The sequence below is a fragment of the Vollenhovia emeryi genome, unplaced genomic scaffold (genome assembly GCF_000949405.1).
Source record: "Vollenhovia emeryi isolate VEMERY1.0 unplaced genomic scaffold, V.emery_V1.0 DF939130.1, whole genome shotgun sequence".
NCBI classification, from domain to species: Eukaryota; Metazoa; Arthropoda; class Insecta; order Hymenoptera; family Formicidae; genus Vollenhovia; species Vollenhovia emeryi.
In genome coordinates, this window is record NW_011967236.1 from 1,374,292 (window position 1) to 1,392,278 (window position 17,987).

Sequence of the window (17,987 nt, forward strand, 5' to 3'; positions counted from 1 at the left end):
GTCAATATTTATACTAATTCTTGTCTTTTATGTATGTACATATAAGACGAATAATACAAGTGTTATATAAGTAAATACAAGTGTTGCAGAAGATTAAAATGATTATACGCGTATAAAGATATAATTTAATGTTGAAAAAACTCGTGTAATCATGTAAACGTGTAAACGTCTGAGCGATTTACACTCTGACACACATTATGGAAAATGTGAGCACTATAATTCCACTATTACTTCAGATTTCGCTTTACCTTAGAACAATAAATTTATTAGAAAGAAATTAACTCCTTTTCTATATTCTAATGTGGTTTTTTCTTTAAAAGATTTTCTGCTGTTGAAATATTTATACAAAGAGTGAGAACGAGATCGGCCCGATTTTTTTCGTATTTGATTTTGGCCACAGAGCAGGTACCAAACGAAACATATGTCAGTCTCAGAATGTATGTACCTATGTTAATGGTCCAAAAATATCGGGTTCCAAAAATTCCAAAAAAACCAATAGTTGGCGACGAACAAAAAGACCTTTCTTTCGTGTTACTGACATATTCGCAATGGTTCTGAATCGCTTTACCAAAATGATTTACAACCAGATACCAAAGGCTCTTGGCCAAGCGAATACTTTCACAATGCTTGATGGATCCGAGTTGGGGTCGACTAAAAGGTTTCCCAATGGTCAATGCCAATGACATCGTCCTGCATTTTCTAGAAACCTAAGTAAGTTTTAGGTGGGTTAAGTGAATTATTCATCTGGGGCTCTTTTATTTTCTACAGTCTAACCCATAGGCTCAGCCAAAAGAATTCATAACGTCATTTTTCGGCACTAGAACCTTTGGAGACACGTGGCAACCATATCGGTCTCTCCGTGCACGTACACAATTGTACTACAAAATGATTTTAATGTATCTATAAGTTCACCGTGTAGATCAGATTGTTATTTTCTTTGTTGGCCATTTATAAACCATTAGTGGATTGAACATTTTGATTGTCAAAACACAATCTCACAATTACGTGGCATTCCATGTCGATGACTCGACACTGCACAGACAGTGTCTGTGACAGTCAGTTAGGGAAATATATAAATAGATGTTTGGAGAGAGATTCTCGACGCGAGTGCATAAATTATACCGTTATCCCGAATAAGATGTTCTCGATTGCGACGCGATTGAAGCAACTGGTTGGTCGGAGATACTGCATGCCAGTCTTCATTATCAAATTGCTGCTATTAATTTTCCATTACGCTGCACGTCGCCATTAAACAGCTTGTAATCAGCGTTCTGAAAATTCCCGGGCGGATTTTTCCACGAGTTTGGCGTAGATTAAACAATATGCCAGAATCACTTTTTCCATTCTCGGTAAATACACAATGACGTGTTTCAATAAAAAGTGAATAAGGAAAAGCACACCGATTGAATATTATACGGTTCACTTCCCTCTCTGTAGATAACGATGAACCTTTTTCCAAAAAATAATATATTGCATAAATATCTACATATACTAGTACGTATAATAATTTTTATATAATATGATAAAGATTCACTGAGAAAGAAGTTTTCTAAATGAAGAAAGAGTTAAGAGAAAAAGTTTGAAAACTAATCATTCTGTACCATTTTAATAACATTCAGTATGTAAAAGTTTCTCTCTTTAATTATCTAAAGAAAGAGTTTATTTTATAAAAAATAGAAGACTGTACTCAATAGAGGATCGCTTGCGAGAGATTTGAGAAGCACTGCTTGAAAACACGATTGACATCAATGATACCTACGTTTGACTCCAGTAGTAACTGGCAGCGTGGGTTAGACAGACCGCGAGAACGACTGCGGCGTCAGTCTGCGCCGAGTCTTCGTCGTGGGAGTTGCGCTCTCTTGGTGCGCCATCAGGGCAGCTGTTAGGGCCCCGTTGCACAGAAGAGTAGCGAGAACCGACCACTAAGGTATCAGAAACTCAATGTGTTAAATTAGTGCGTGCGGAAAGTTGTCAAATCTTCCAACATCCACCAGTCTAAGATAGACTGCGAAAATTAGTTCAGGTAAGAAATACTTCTCTCTCGCTCGACGGTAATTACTCTGGAAGAAGTATCGCGTTGTGCACATTTTCTGAACAATTATTAAAATACCTTCTTATTGATAAGTAACGTATGAAATATATTCAAAGAAGTAGAAATTCGTCGCTTTCCTTTTAAATTTTCTTCTATACAATCGAAACTTTCGAGTTTCTCGTCTATTGCAAAAATTAATCGCAGAAACGATTAAGTTTATCAATAGTTTAATAACACCAACCTAAAGGAACTACTTATAAAACAGAAGAAGTAAAGTGATAACGGAAAATAAATAAGAAATATGTTGTAATATAATTAAAGAATTTGTGTACGCTACCATTCTCATCGTATCGTCCATCATTTTCATCTTTTTTCTGAGACTACACCTGCACATATCACAACATTGGGAATATATTGCTTATAAAAAACGAAAAATTATACATAAATGCAATTTTTCACTCGTCGAGTGAATACTAATGAAAATAATTAAAATATGTCTGGTTTTTTAGTGAATAACTGATATCTCGGTATCATAAAAAATTTTTCAGATTCATATTGTGTACAGTTATCATTAATATATCATTATAAAAATTAATATTTGTTTATTAACTGTACGAAATATAGAGAAATTTCTTATATCCTTTCATTAATGTTTTTCACAATCGCGCGTACTTTAAATCTACCTCTTACTATATGTGTCATTTTATTTCGTACATAGTTAAGTACTACAAAAATGTTATCGCTAAAATGAGTTGTTATAATTAGTAATAGAAATTTTGTAATAAAAAATTAAATTGCTTTTGATTAGAGTGCAATTTGATTGCAAGTATTTCTATTTCTCTGGCTCAGCACTTGCAAGTAATCTCTTCAGCTTAATTGAGTAATCACGCAAAAGTATTTAATATGTATATCTGGGTGTTCTCAATTCGTTATAAACCATCGTTAGGCAGACATTGTTGCGACACGGTCGCATAACAGACGTGCCTTAAAATTTCAAAGACGAATTGGTTCACGAAGAACGTGTCTGCCGTCTCCTTATCGTGTTCTTTATGTTCCGCAGGTGCAAAAGTATGAATTATGAACGTATATATTGTTTTAAGTATACACGCGAGAAATGACTGCATATATTTCATATCAGTTGGAAATGTTAAAAGCTGTATTTATTCTCGTGTGACATTACTAAAATGTCGCGGTATGCAGGTATTTTTTATATCTGCAAATATTCCCTTTTCCCGCATTTTGAGTATTGTTTGCTTAATGCCGCGGATAATTCTATTTGTGCAAATTAAATACAATTTGCGCGCGTGATTCTTTAACAATCGTATCGTATTCTATAAAACTGCAAACAATGTTTTCGAGATATGACAATAAGTAGACGTCCAATTCTTAGAACCGATATATTTTTACAAACTTCTTTTTTATACGCTTGTATATTCTTCGTGATTTAGTCTGCGATCTTTTTCAAAAAGGTATGAATAATCTCACAAGTGAATAATTGAAAGGATTTGCCATTATGACACAAATGTTTGTGTTGAGTCTATGAAAGCGCGATAACGCGCGTTATATCAGCGACGCAGTATATCATGAATGTATTATTGCATCTCTTCGTCGAATTTTTGCAGTCGTGATCAGCTTTCGTGCAGTGTTACACACGTAGGAGCGTGATAAAAACCCCTTACCGCGTGATAACATGAGTGCCACCGAATAATACCATATTTTCGCCGTTACTCTTCATAGCAACGAGAAAGAAATGCGTTTTAAATTTTGTTTGTAAAAACACGTCTACACATAATTCAGTAATATTCGATTGGTCGAATTAAAAAATGACTTATATATAATAAATCTTTCGCACAATTATAAATATATAAAATAAAATAATTTAAACAAGTTGGCGGATGTTTGTGCCTACACGGAGAGAATTTTCTCTTAAATCCTGAAAATTATGTGATCGTAGGACGGCGTGGCATTTTGAAGAACTTGAGAGTTTTTTTTACATTTTATTAGTAAAATGTATACTAAGATCGGTATTCATAGTCAGGTCTTATTTTTAAGACCGTCTTAAATTTATCTAAAAACGCTGTATTTCATTGGCTACGAAGCATCTAAAGATGATCTTAAGACGGTCTTGAATATAAGATCCCAAGTTGCTAGCTGATGTAACTCGTCGTCATTTTGACGTCAAAATGCTGGGCTACCTGGGATCTGGCTATAAATACCGGCCGAAGTATAATTGCTAGTGAAATGTATGGTAAAATTTCCAAAAACCCTCATAAATCTCTTCGAAATGCTGTCCCACGAATACGTAATTTTCAGGATAAATTTTCCAAGAAAATTCTCTCCGCGTGTTTTATATCGAATTATAGTTTTGAAGAAATAAAATGATGAGCTGTATCTCATCTGCAAGGTTTCTCTTCTCTAGCTATAAATTTCGCCAATCTCTCTTCACAGCAATATCTCATGGCAAAAATAACGAACGCGGTGTGTCGTAAAATAGACGAGGCAGAAAAATGCGAGCCACATAGATCATACGGATCGGAAAAGTTATGCAAGTACAGACACGAGAATACGCAAATAGTAAATAAAGCCGTTCTCGCGGATATTTTTCACCCGTCTTCGCGCGACAGCCGTTGTGCGTAAAGTCGACCATTTACTTATCTACCGCTACCGTGTGCGAGGTGCGAAACCGGGTTAAGGTTGAACCATGTAAGCGAACGGGTAACCATGTAACTATCGCACCGCCGTCCCGCAAAGCCATTGACGTAGGAGTCGCGACCGTTTTCTGACCGTTTCACGGGGGTCCGACACGAATACGAGGCCCCGGACGCATGCATGTGTAAATATAGAAGAGATCCGTCACGCACGCGTGCGGTCTGGGGTGACCGTTCGATAAAATGCAAAATGCACGAAAGCACAGACGGATCGATCCACCAACGGCCGGGAAGTACGTACGACAGTATGTTCACTTGACTTCTTGGGCACGGCAAAAAGTGAAAAGTGTATCAACGAATGTTTCTTTTAGATGGTCATCGGTGCAATCGTTCTTCAGTAAAACAGCTCGCGTTGGCGTGCAACAGTTAACGCTGGAATTCGACGCCGTTAGCGGTCGTACACTATTGATATAATAGTGATTGATGGGATATTCCTCTTTTGATAATTATTGACAATTTTATTACATGAAGCTCTTTTTCATCCTATAATATATTTACTTTTTTCGAGCTTCTCTTCCAGCGCTATACTTGTCTTGCTATAGTGATTCCAAATTTAATGTCATTTTGACTGTTAGATCGAATCTTGAAACTCCACACTATTATCTGCCTCTCTTAGGGCCTGTGTCCACGATGCTAAAACTTGGTCCAAGCCATAGCCAAATCGACTTGCAGCTTTTATGGAACGGTAGATATGGTAGGCTTGTATAAATAATATACGGAAGCGCGTTTGAATGTGAAACCTTTTAATGTTGGTATGAAAGGTGGAGAAAATTGGTTTTATTGTCACAGAAATAATTTCATGCGGTGCGTGATTGCGCGCTATAAATCATCAGATGCGCGCGTGTTGTCACGCATCATTGATTTATCACGCTTATTTACGTTGCCTCAAATGTTGTACGCAATTTGCTGATGCGAGCAGACATGCGAGATATCATTTTAGTAATAAATAAGTATTTCCTTTCTTCTGCGAAGTGAATTTAAGATAGAAGTGTTTATAGAAGTATTCAAACAAACGACAAACAAGTAAGGACGAGCTATACGTGCCTAATCAACGGTTGAATTATTTGTGAATCAGATAATAGATAATGCAACATTTGTTAACGCACGAATGAAAACTAGTGTAAAAATGGCATTCACTTTGAATTTATTATTATCATACACGCTATTAACGTTGCACGAAGAGGAATTTGCGTTCGTTAAATATTTATTAGATCGAAACGTGGTGTTATTTATTTTTATTATTTTAAACACCGGCCAGTTAAGGTCGGCTAAATTTTGCCTTTTGTTATTTATTACTGGCAACCTGAAAAAATTTCAATCTTTATTTATTTTTTCAAATATTAACCAACGTTATTCCGACAAATTTTGTTGGGAGATGCATTTAAATAATCGCACAGAGACGCACGAAAAGTTATCTCCAATCAGTTAAAACTAAAAATGGCGAGCGTTTCGCGGAAGTAACGGTTTTCTCGTAATTTTTATTGGATCAACGTATAATTTTTTACGTCAACTCAATTCTATCCGTTTTATTCGACGCGTTATAACGTTTTCCATGTTCAAACGCTCGATTATCGAGACGATAATTTTACGCAATGTACAGCAGCGCAAATTTACAAGCGTAATTTACCAGTAATTGCTACAATAATGTTACTTGCTATTCTCTTTTATTATCATTACCAACGGCCGCCACTTTTATGACCATCAGTGTGTCAAGAGAGGAACTCGCAAAGTATAAAATATCAACCGCCTCAGCGAACTTTTGACACCGTCAGCTGTAGACCCCCGGATTGAATAGGTGACACCGCATGAAACCGGAAACGATAAGATCTATCTTAATTTATCAATGTAACAATATCTCCGTATCTGAATTTATTCGTTACGTCAACAAATTTAGATATTGCATAATTCCTGTGGAACGTAATTGATGAAAAACCGTTAGAGTTTACGTTCAATATCCTGTAAAATGTTTCTTTCACGTGCAATACAATATCTACTCGTTAAAATGTTGCACAGTTAATCGTTCGATTGATTGCTTTTTGCTGTTCTGAAAGAAAAAGCATCATCAACTGGTTTACGATAAAAATAGCGCTATGTGACTGAGATGACGTGCGACACAAAATATATCTGGCTGTTACGTGTCGATTTTTTCCATGAAAACGTATCCTTGAATCTACGTCTATGTGTAAGACAAAAAAATGTTAAAAAAAAACATATTAAATGCTCTAGAAGAAGCACGATGAAAGAAATGAAAGATTGATGTAAATTAGTGAAATTCAATACTAATAAAACATACATATGTTCTTTTTAAATTCAATAGATACTAGACACTGCCATTTAACGTCATTCGTTCTTAGAAGCAATTTCTACGTTTACAGTGAATTGAATGACGATAACTACGTCATATTAGTATCTCAATATTGCAATCGAGTTATCATTAAATTGCATAATCGATAAATATCTGTTTCAACAATATTTTTCAAACAGTTTCCAATTTATTATTTCTAAATTTTTTAAGCTTTTAATACTAAGTAAAAAGTGTCCGAGAAACAATTTTATTATCTATCTTATTTATACGTTACATCTTACAATTGTTTTGCTTTTAGCCTGCGCAAGAAAGTCTGTTGCAAAACTTAAGAATGATTAATGCAGCAACATTCTTAGTTTCATTACTCGGGTACATTATTAAAAACCCTTGGATGGTCTTGAAACATTGGCCTAACTACACGATACATTACACTGTTAAAATGGATATGCACTTGGACGGAATAAAAGTCACCGACGAAATACCCTCGTGACAAAACCGAAAAGGCAACGATCGAGCTTGCCCAATCGTGAACTCCTTTTTACTGCGACGCAACCTCTGGTATATGCTCTCTGTCCATAGCTTATGGCAGTTTAAACAAAATATGGCACATCTACATCAGAACAGCTTGTGTTTAACCAATATCCTGCACTTCATTGTACGTAGTCTAGCCTCTTGAAGAGGTTCGTAGTACAAGTTACGTCCTTGGATGTCGCTTCTCGAGTATGTATGTAAATTGGAATTAATTTCGCGGCCGCGTCGTTGCGTTGGTTTGTGCACGCATGCGGAGTCTGCCCGACGCGTGTATATCTTGGTTGATGTTACATCTAGACGCGTGCAAAAAGAAAAGTCGCGTATCATCGTGGTGGGACGATTTTACGGCGTCCTCTCACGTGTCTAGGTGAGCCTGGATGCTGATCGCGCAGCGATAACGTTTCAAAAATAAAATTTTATCTTTACGATTTCGGTGACGCGCTCGGAAACGGATCGTATAATCGTACGTCGCTCGCGGAATTGAACGATCTCTCTCTCTATTATATTCGTGCCGCCTTATATACTGCAGTCCGCGACGCGATATGTTAGTCGTCGGGAAAATTTGCTAGTCGAGAGACGTCTATATTATTGGCATACCACTCCGGCTAGCCAAACACTATGGACGAGTCCAGCGGTAAAATAATTATAGTATGTTAATTAATTAAACTTGCGTAGCAAACTTGTTTTGAAGACTGGTAACTTCGAGGCGCGGTAATGGAAAAACAAAATACCAAACACTTTTTCTTCACTTCAAGGAACGACATTGAATCGCGTTATTTATTAAATAAGTCACACGATAGGAATAGCGTTGTATTAATTTGCATGCGCTCGAGCTTGAAAAAGACACTACCGCGTTGTCGGAATTCTCTGTACTGTTTCCGATTAATATTAATATTTATGTCAGTAATGTTAATGTGGATTGAAGTGGAATTAGTTGTGCCGTTACAGCAATAATTATGGACGCGATATCTGCCACGGTACACACCGTAATTGTATTGTTTTTTAGAGCATGTCGTTTTAGAAATAGGCTTTCGCGCTTTACTTTCGCGACGTAAAAGCGGAATGAGCGCTTTCATCAATAATTACGCCAATAACGATGTTATTGTTATTAGAAATATGATTATAACGATTTAATGCTGAAGTATGGACGTGACGAGTATCGATCGTCTCGTAATGTCGACACGGCTTATCTACGCGTTATAATCATTTGCATGTAGCCTACTTTGTAGATAATCGAAGAATATTTATAGCTGCTCGACCAATGAATTATGTAAGGATGATAAGTTCAGCTGATGAATTAAGTTCCTAAATAAATTATTAGTACGGCGATGGATTCGAATGCAATTATATATTAGCAGCTGCCATTTATGCAATCACACTTGGGTATACTATCATAACATTATATGAGTGTCGCATACACGGGCATGAGAATTTCCAACGATAAAACAGTCAGGGTTATCGAAATCTTGAAATTATTAAAGATTACACGTGCTGGGACAAAGTCCGCTTTTCAAATGAAGTGCTCGCGGATTTTTGATTTGTTGCTAGCAGTTATATTTTATTTATAGGGAGAGAGTTTAACTCTTTCAACTTTCTTGAGCAACTCAGCTGCACTGGGTCTAACTTTTTCGACGCTTTCTATGTGGTCTCGAGGCAAGTGAATTTTAATTGTGCCACGCATTTCTATTCGGCCTTCTGTTAATTGCGAGTAACCTTATTAAGTATTCGATGTCAGAGGAGGTGGTAATAAAACGGTGAACGTCTACGAGACGAAAATATATCAGGGCGCGCCCACTGGCTAATTCTGCTCGAGAGAGCATTATTTATTGCCCATCTAATTCTTGACGTCACTGCTTGTCGCCCTTCCTGATGTTCACAAGGGGTGGATGAATAATGGAGTTTTGTACGAATAACCCACTTTCGAAAGTGGCGTGTCTATTGTCAAGTTGTTCTCGGCAAACACTTTTCTGCTTTCGTCGATATTGTTAGCAAACGGCATCTTAATAAAATCGCAATTTGCGTCAATAGAACTCGCCAATCTTTTGAGGAAGGAGAGCGTGCGGAAATTTTTTGCGCGTGGAAATTTTCTCCCCGTTATTCTGCGAAATGTGGCTCACCGATTATTATTATTTAACTATCAACTGTTCGGAAACCTGTTTAAGCTTCTCGAGTTCTATATAACTTATTAATCGAAAAAGAATATTCAACAAGATACATTCGTATTAGACGCAATGGAATCGGGGCTAAATAACATTTTAGCTCAGTTTCACTTTATCGTTGGACTCTTATTAGAGGAATCAATCGGATATACATGTATCAATAATTGTGTTTGACAACTGTACATACTCACGAATTCAACTTTGGAACGTATATTCAATTAAGTATTGTCTACGCACTATTAAATTTTTATAGCAGCAGCAGAACGTTCTCATGGCTTTGTGACAACTCTTATACTAACATCATTCATATTAAACGAAACGATCTCCGACTTCGTATTCACGAATGCCATTCCCTACAAATCAAGTGATTGATAGCGACTGTCTCGCGATCTATTTATAACATCGCCAAATCAAACAGGGTGTTCTGTCCGATATGTCCCAGCACCCACAGAGGAACTTTCCGGATCCAATGCTATTACACTTGAATGTATCATAAATTAGGATCGATATAGCGCCAATCATATTTATTATAGAGAAAGGAATATTTTGCTCCTAAATGAAAAGTTGTAAAATCTAGATTAAAATAATCCTTGTAAGAGATCCGCACGCGAAGTATCGTCGCGGGAAATCTATTTTATGTTCGACACATCTGCCGGCGTGCGCTGCTAAAACTTTTCAGAAACGCATATTCCGTGTTCCAGCTATGTCTCTGGAGGAATCACGGAGATCGCAACGTCCGTATCGGTACGGGATGGTCCTGCTATGCGTTGGGGCTCTTATCAACTGGTTGGGCCTAGCGGAGAACTACGTTGAGCCGGTGCGTTACGTCGGCGTCGCCTGCATAGTCGCCGGGGCTCTCCTCATTTGCGCCGCGATGTGCTGCTGGCTGCACGCACCGCCGACCAGGACGAGCACGCACACGCAACACACGAACCATCCGATCACGGCACAGGTAATTCACGGGCCGGGCCAATTTATTTGCCCCGTCAAACAAAATTCTCATTTAGTTCGGGACAAACTTGGAAGAAAGCCACGTCAGGGCAGAAATTAGAGCTATGATTCATACGTCAACGCGAATCTACATTTGCCGGTTTTCCCGATATAATTAATCTTTTCTTTTTTTAAAAATCTGCCTTCATTAATCATCGCCGCTGCCACGCGAAGTTCCGTATGTGCGCCTTCAGAATGCAATAATTATTATTAGCTCCTTATACTTTGCGAACGCCACGGAGTAATTCGACATTGAACGAACATTGCAAAGTGATATCGTTGTCTTTCAGTTCGCTATGTCAGTTTTCTATTAAATTTAAATTTTTACAAATTACAAAAGGTGTGGCAGTAAATTGCAAACATTCTAAACACCTTTTCGAATCACTTCTCGAGTACTAAAATAATAAATTAGACTAAACTAACTACATCCGAGTATTACCTTCTTATTCTTACGTAACATATTTGCTTCGTTGAAAAAAGAATTAAATTAGATTCAAAATTTATCTCTAAAGGACAACTTCGAAACTCAATTTGATATATTCCTTCCGTAGAAACGGTTTTTTTCCCTTGTTCGTTGTTAATTGTTATTTGTCAGTGACTCTGCATTGCTAATTTTATTAATGTTACCCTCGATGCAACTAATATTTCACTTCAGTGAGAGTTTTGCATTTAGACTAACCAATTTCGCTAGGCGTTCTAAGACCGCCGGTGTTGAGAGTGAACATCTATCACACGCGATCTCTTTAGGCTCCATCCAAAAAGATGCAGGTCGCCGGCGCGGTTGAAGGCCCCTGAGATTAAAACGTTTTTAGATCGATCCGGGTCAACCCCCTATTATAGACCACGAACGCGTATTATCTATAGATACACCCTAGCCTAGCGGTAAGCCGCAATTACCAGCGGCGGTGGACAGAATAAGAAGAAGCTTAATAATACACTCGCGATCTATAGCCCATGCCTTTTTTTCCCCCCCTTCTTCGAACGGAGCCCGGAGGGAGCGAGAGATACGAAAAAGAAAAGAAGGAGAAAAAGATAAAGAGAGTACACCTTTCATACATATCAGATAATACATCGTAATGTTCATAAATCATCGAAATGTTCGGCAAACACGCCCCGCGCTCGTCACACGTTTCCTCGCCGGCAAACATGCGCCCGATGTTGGCGGATGCCGTAAAAATTTCAGGCGACAGAAGTCTTCTGATCGCGAGACTAAAGCCTATCACACAATGCCAGGCAACAGGCGATAGGAATAGGGAATAGAATTTTTGCCGCGTTGGACTCGTCGGAAATTTTCCTCCAACCAATCCAACGCGTCAGAAGTTCTGTTCCCTGCTCCTGCTGCCAGTTGCCTGGCATTGTGTTCAAGCCTCAAGACTCGCGTCCACGGAACGTCGCGAAGTCACGATTGCGTCACGTTGCTATCGTTTCCTCCTTTCGATGTCGAATGACGAAAATATTACGCGATCCCACGAACGCCTTCGATTTTCCTTGAATTGCCGGCACAATATTATCCTTCGTGTAAGAGGTCAGCATTATTATAGCAGACATATTGTGATATTGATTCGAGTGATTCATGCTCTTTCTTTTTTCCTGCGGTATCTACTCAATACATCGTTGTTATCGGCGGGTCTGATCAGCATTTATTGTGCGAGAGAATTCGTTCACGGAAAGAATTTTCTTTTACAGTTCACTCTGAAAATTATTTTATCGTGGAACGACGTGGCATTTTGAAGAATTTTGTGAGAGTTTTCTGAAATCTTACCACACATTTTACTAGTAATTATACTTAATATACATTTTACTAATAAAATGTAAAAAGAACTCTCATAAAATTTTCCAAAATGCCACGTTGTCCCACGTTTACATGATTTTCATGATAAACTTCAAGAGAAAGTTCTCTGCGCGTAGGTTTTGCATCGTTCAGCTTATTCTCATGATTTTTACACGGTAGAGATATTTATAATATTAGCAACAATCGATGATTATTTAGCAAGAACTGATTACTTGATTATATCGCAAACCTTTACTTCTCTCTACTTCATTTATTGTACGAGAGATACATATTCGTTTCTCTTCCCTCCATCTTATCTTTTTAGCCAACTATTTTAAGTCCACGAGGCATTTTTCTCCGTGGAATTATCGATGGATATTCTCTACATAAAATAAACGGCCTGTCCATTTTCAAATGTTTGCCTGTCCGTTCTTTATGCTTCGTTACATTGTATATGCAAAAAAGATATAGTGCACATCGGCAAAGGAGGTCGTGGCAGTCTCTAATGTCGATTGCTGGCTATAAGGATATTCACCCGGAAACATGTGTACCAATCTATATTTATCATCGCTTATCCTTGGGCATATTTACTGTTGCCTTACAGATCTGATCAGGAATCTGAAATCGGGCAATCCGAAGTAAATTTGTCATCGAAGCGCGACATCTGGGACCGCAAGCAACGCTCGCTATCTTCGCACTATTAGTTACGTGACGTCAGTTCAAATCCTATACCTGTTTATCGCTCGCTTGCATTGTTAAGGAACGCGTGACACATTTAATTATGTATGTCTTGGCTTTACCCGCGGCCTTATCGTGCCCGGTCTCTATCTATTGTAGATCTGGGTGTTCCCCAAATCGAGAAATGCAAGTGCCGCCTGATTCTCAGAAGTCCATTTAAATCGGCACGTGATTAATTTTTTTCCCCCGAAGCTCGATAACCTTTGAGATAGCGACTTATCGCGGACGCAGCTTCTGAAGAAGGAAGTCAGGGCACGGGCACTCGGCGAGTTTTTTTCAACAAACTTAAAAGACTGGTCGCGCGACATTGCAACGTTACGCGCAATTTTCTAATCTTTCAACGACACGTGGGGCCGCCAAGTGCATCTGAGAATTCCCCGCGCGAATTCGAGAGAGATCGATTTCTATTAGAGATTTCGGTTTCGTCCGAAATTTTCTCTCTATTTCGGACGAAACCGAAATCAAGCCGAAATCTTGATTTTAGGCCGAAAATGGCCGAAACCGAAACCGAAATTTCGGTCGGACTCTAATTTCTATCGATCGCTCGACAGTCCCATCGCGCGCATTTCAATCGCGAGTCAATTGACCGTTGGATAAGTGTTCGCAATGAAAATTAATCTCGCTCATTAGACGTCTCTTGCGTGCCAGAGGCACCGCGGCACCGCGATGATTTTCACTTATCATCTGGCGTCGCACTTCTCTCGCGATCCAATTATCACGACTTGGACGTGTGTTTGTACATCGAGGTGACGTGTAGCGTCGGCATGGGACATCATTTTCATGCCCGAGCAAATATAAACAGCGCGGAATGTTGTTTCTTCGAATCTTCGAGGTCAAGCTCGCGGCCCGCTCGCCGGCGATAATCGCGCGCGTTTCAGCGGGAAAGAATTTCGTGGGGCCGCGAGGGGACCCTGGGGTCGCAGCCGTTCACCTCGCCGTTTCCACTTAGGCTCATTATGCAATTTTCCAGCGGGGCTTTTTTTACCACCGCAAATAGCCGCGGCTATTCTCGTCGTCCGCGCGCGCGCGCGCGCCTCATACGTCACCTTATATGTATATCGCGTGCGCCCTTTCGCGACTTACATTCAGCCGGTCACAATGCTTTCCGAAGACACCGCGAGAGAGCTAGGTACGTAGATATCTATAGACGACCTACGACGAATATAGCGCGATGTGCACTTCCGGGTGAATATCCTTATAACGCGGCACGTAGAATATCGCGGGAACCGCGAGGCCGGCGCGTCGCGATCTGGATACTTTAAATAGATCCCGACGACGAGGTATTTCCATGGCGATTAACTGTGCAACGTATTCTACCTCGCGAGCCCGCGCTCGCTATCATCGGGGAATTTGAACCGAACGTCCGAGTCGCGCGGGGACTTGAACGGAAATCGGCAATCTTATTGACCCGCGAGGCAGCGATCTTCGGGGAAGTTTAAAATGGCAATTGACAAAACGTAATAGATCTTTCTAAACGAACGAGCAGCAAACGCGATCGAGATTAAATGTAGCTGACGTAAATTCTTGCGGTTAAATAAGAAACTGAAAGTAAACGACGGAGCTGTAGAATCCCGCAAAGTTGTGCAATTGAATTCTACGATACGCCGAAGTTAACTCAACCGATCTCGCCTCGTTTTACAGATCGATGACCCGATCCACGTGATTTCCATCGAGGAACCGCCTGGCGTGTCGAGGCAGAAGCCGCCGGATTACGAGGCGGTGACGGACGCGCCACCGAGCTACGATGACGCTATCAAGCTAAATCCTAGTCAATTAATCAGACTGAGTAATGGCGGCACGCCGCCGTTATCCTCAGGACAAGTCATCCCGACGACCATCAGTATCGTCTCTCCAACTCTAACGCCGCCACCGCCGTACGCGAGGTAGAAATATTCATAAATCTCTGAGCGATGCATGCGCGTGTTGCCACGCGGCTAAAGTCCTGTGTCCACGATGCTAAAACTTGGTCCAAGTCTAGCCAAATCAGCTTGCGGCTTGGACCAAGTTCTAGCTTCGTGGACACAAGCCTTGACTAACGTCATCTCGCTGAAAGAGACTGGGAGAGAGACAGCTGTTGCGTATTATCGTTTAAACTCTCTCTCTTTCTCTTTCAGCTCAGTAAAATTGATGTGTCTGATCTCGACACACAAGAATCCCGTGCTTCGTTTAATTTTTATTCCGTAGCCGTTGATTGTACTTGATTTTAATTATAATCACGGCAGAGTGTTTCCTGAATGCGTAAAAAGAGCCTTCTCTTGAATGAGTTCCTTTTCATTCCAGGTGAGACTACAGCGCTGAAGATAGAGACCAATGAATACGCAGGTCTGCGAACGTGGATTGCAGGATCGACGTATACCATTGTCAAATGCGAAGAGCGATCGCGTCTGTGGACCACGAATAATACGACAATTCCGTTGTATACTCTCGTCGTTACGAGATGTGAGAGGGGCGAGTGGAAGTTGAACCATTCAAAGGTTGCTCAACATTTTCCACGAGCAAGAATCGAAAGAGGATCTCTTCGCGACGCCTTAGATAACGACTGCTTAGATTATTATCTATTAGACACTGCGAACCGTCGGCACCGACATTGCTTAGTACGATTAACTCTTCCTTTGTAACAACGTCACTGCGACGACGTCCCGCCGCGTTCCAGGAAGTCGTTGAACGCAGCCCGCTTTGATCGCGGCCGATATTCGAGCTTACTCGACGCGGCCCGGAGATTCGCGGCTACTCTCGAATTACTTCACGATTCCGAGCTTCGCTTTTTCATCCGTCGAAAGTGTCGGATCTCACGGAATCGCGCGCATCTGAGAAAATGGAAGTGCACGAAGGGGCGATACGTATCGCGCTCCTTTCTCATTTTCGATGTAATCCAACGATCGTCTCAGCGAGAATTCATCCGCGATGGATTATGTCACAGAGTCCGCGATTTCTATCAACGCTATTTGCCGGGCCGGTTCTGTAACCGCGAGAATGAAGCTGACGACTTCTGGCCGTTCCGTTCGGCTCGCGGTTCATTTAATTTCGACGACTCGAGTCGCGCCTAACCGATGCCGATCTGCAGAAACGGTGGTCTCTTAAAATTAATTGACGGAGCAAACACGTGTTTTCTAGAATATGCATTTTTAATTCATCTCATTATGTTCGCGCGCTATTTGAAAAGTGACGCGGGGGCAAATTGAAGGTGGGGGGGGATCACGCTAAAGCACGTAAATCGTATCGATTTATCCTCATATAATATAATATTTAAGATTCGCCGTGTCCAAGTATTTGACCCGCGTCACCCTCCAAGTAAGCAGCTCGACTGTTCACCATTCGGTCACCCGCGTGACTTTGTTTTTATATCGCGATGGGAAATGCCCGCGACAGATTTTCTCACTCCGGGACACTGTCGGGGCCGCGACGCGCATCCGAAGAGGAGGCGCGTCCCACGATGATCCCGGCGAGGAATCACAGTAATAGAGCATTTAGCGCGCAGCGAGCTCAGCTGCGCGTATAATTTACTGAAGAATGATCTTCTGCCATATCATTTCAGTGTCTGTCTCTTTAAATACGCACACACGCGCGCACAGCACACTCATGCGAAAGCCATTCGCACGTCCATTTTATTGTGATATATACTATTATACATATATACGTGTAGATATTACGAAGCAACACTGTCGAATGCAATGGCGATGCTTGTAAAATAAGACTTTTTTTTATATCGAAAGTGCAAATACAAAATACGAGATTTTTCTACGGCAAATTTCTCCCTATTGCTCGCTCGTGTCTTCCTATTACCATTGTTTCCTGCCAAGTGTCATATCGTGTAGAACATCGCGTGCTACTCATCTATCTTACGTACATTACCTTGCATTTAGTATAACATTAATATAAAAATATATATTTGTAAGGTGTTGATAGAGCCATTGCCGCTATTATCAATTAGTTCTCCTCTCTTCTATCACGTAAATTACATAACATTTTGCCTCTTACGAAACGTGAAGAATGAGCACTAAAAGCATATTTCGTACGATATAGAAGGAGAAATGATTAGTATTCATCGATAAATACCCTTTATTCAATCGGAGTAACATTTATACTTACTTAAAGCATGTTATTGAACTTATATACCTGTAGATTTTTATTAACGGCAACAATCATAATCGCAATAGTGACGAAAACGTAACGATAATAGCGATAATAAATTGATAGCAATAATAATAATAAAATAATGCTGACAATAATAGCAATAATAATAGTAATAACAATAATAATCAAGACTAGTCGATGGCGATACTAATGAATATCGCAGAGTATACTGATTGCAACGCAACGGGGCTGGAGATAAATTCCGTTGCAATGTCAGAATGTAGTGACTGTTGACCGTTGGTCACCCGTTCTCCCGCTCATTCTTACCTCTTTCCCTTTGCCAATGCCAATTGTGCTGACTCGATGTGGAAAAGAAATTTGTTCGACGACAGTGACAACGGTAACCGTAATTATAATGACAATGATAGTGACAAGAATAATTATAACGTCAAGGTTATTCATAATTGTCGGTCGACTATCGCTATCTGTAATTTGTTATTACTCTCGCTACACGGTGGTTGGTTAAAGTATATTTACTTGTTCTGCACGCGGCCTCTCCCAATCTCATCGGGCATCCCAGACAAACACAATTAATTTTCCCCTTCTCTTTATATACATTGTCTGATACACATAGTTGCAGCGAACACAGTATAACTTTAACATAATGCAGCATTATATC

The 17,987-nt window shown here is 40.0% G+C and overlaps 1 protein-coding gene across 11 annotated transcripts; it reads left to right on the forward strand.

Annotated features, from left to right (window-relative positions):
- The first annotated feature begins 2,700 nt into the window (after positions 1-2,700).
- LOC105568300 lies at positions 2,701-16,992 on the forward strand. Of its 11 annotated transcripts, none has more exons than XM_012023854.1 (6): positions 2,701-3,828; positions 4,481-5,134; positions 5,357-5,434; positions 10,437-10,687; positions 14,876-15,117; positions 15,515-16,992. In XM_012023854.1, exons 2-6 carry the CDS (start codon positions 4,924-4,926, stop codon positions 15,516-15,518), a joined length of 786 nt encoding a protein of 261 aa, XP_011879244.1. In that variant the 5' UTR covers positions 2,701-3,828; positions 4,481-4,923; the 3' UTR covers positions 15,519-16,992. The 11 variants fall into 11 exon arrangements, with proteins under 11 accessions (XP_011879244.1, XP_011879245.1, XP_011879248.1 ...); XM_012023855.1 differs by having other exon boundaries at positions 2,701-3,798; XM_012023858.1 differs by lacking the exon at positions 2,701-3,828 and having other exon boundaries at positions 4,113-4,985; positions 5,052-5,134.
- The last annotated feature ends 995 nt before the right edge of the window (positions 16,993-17,987 follow it).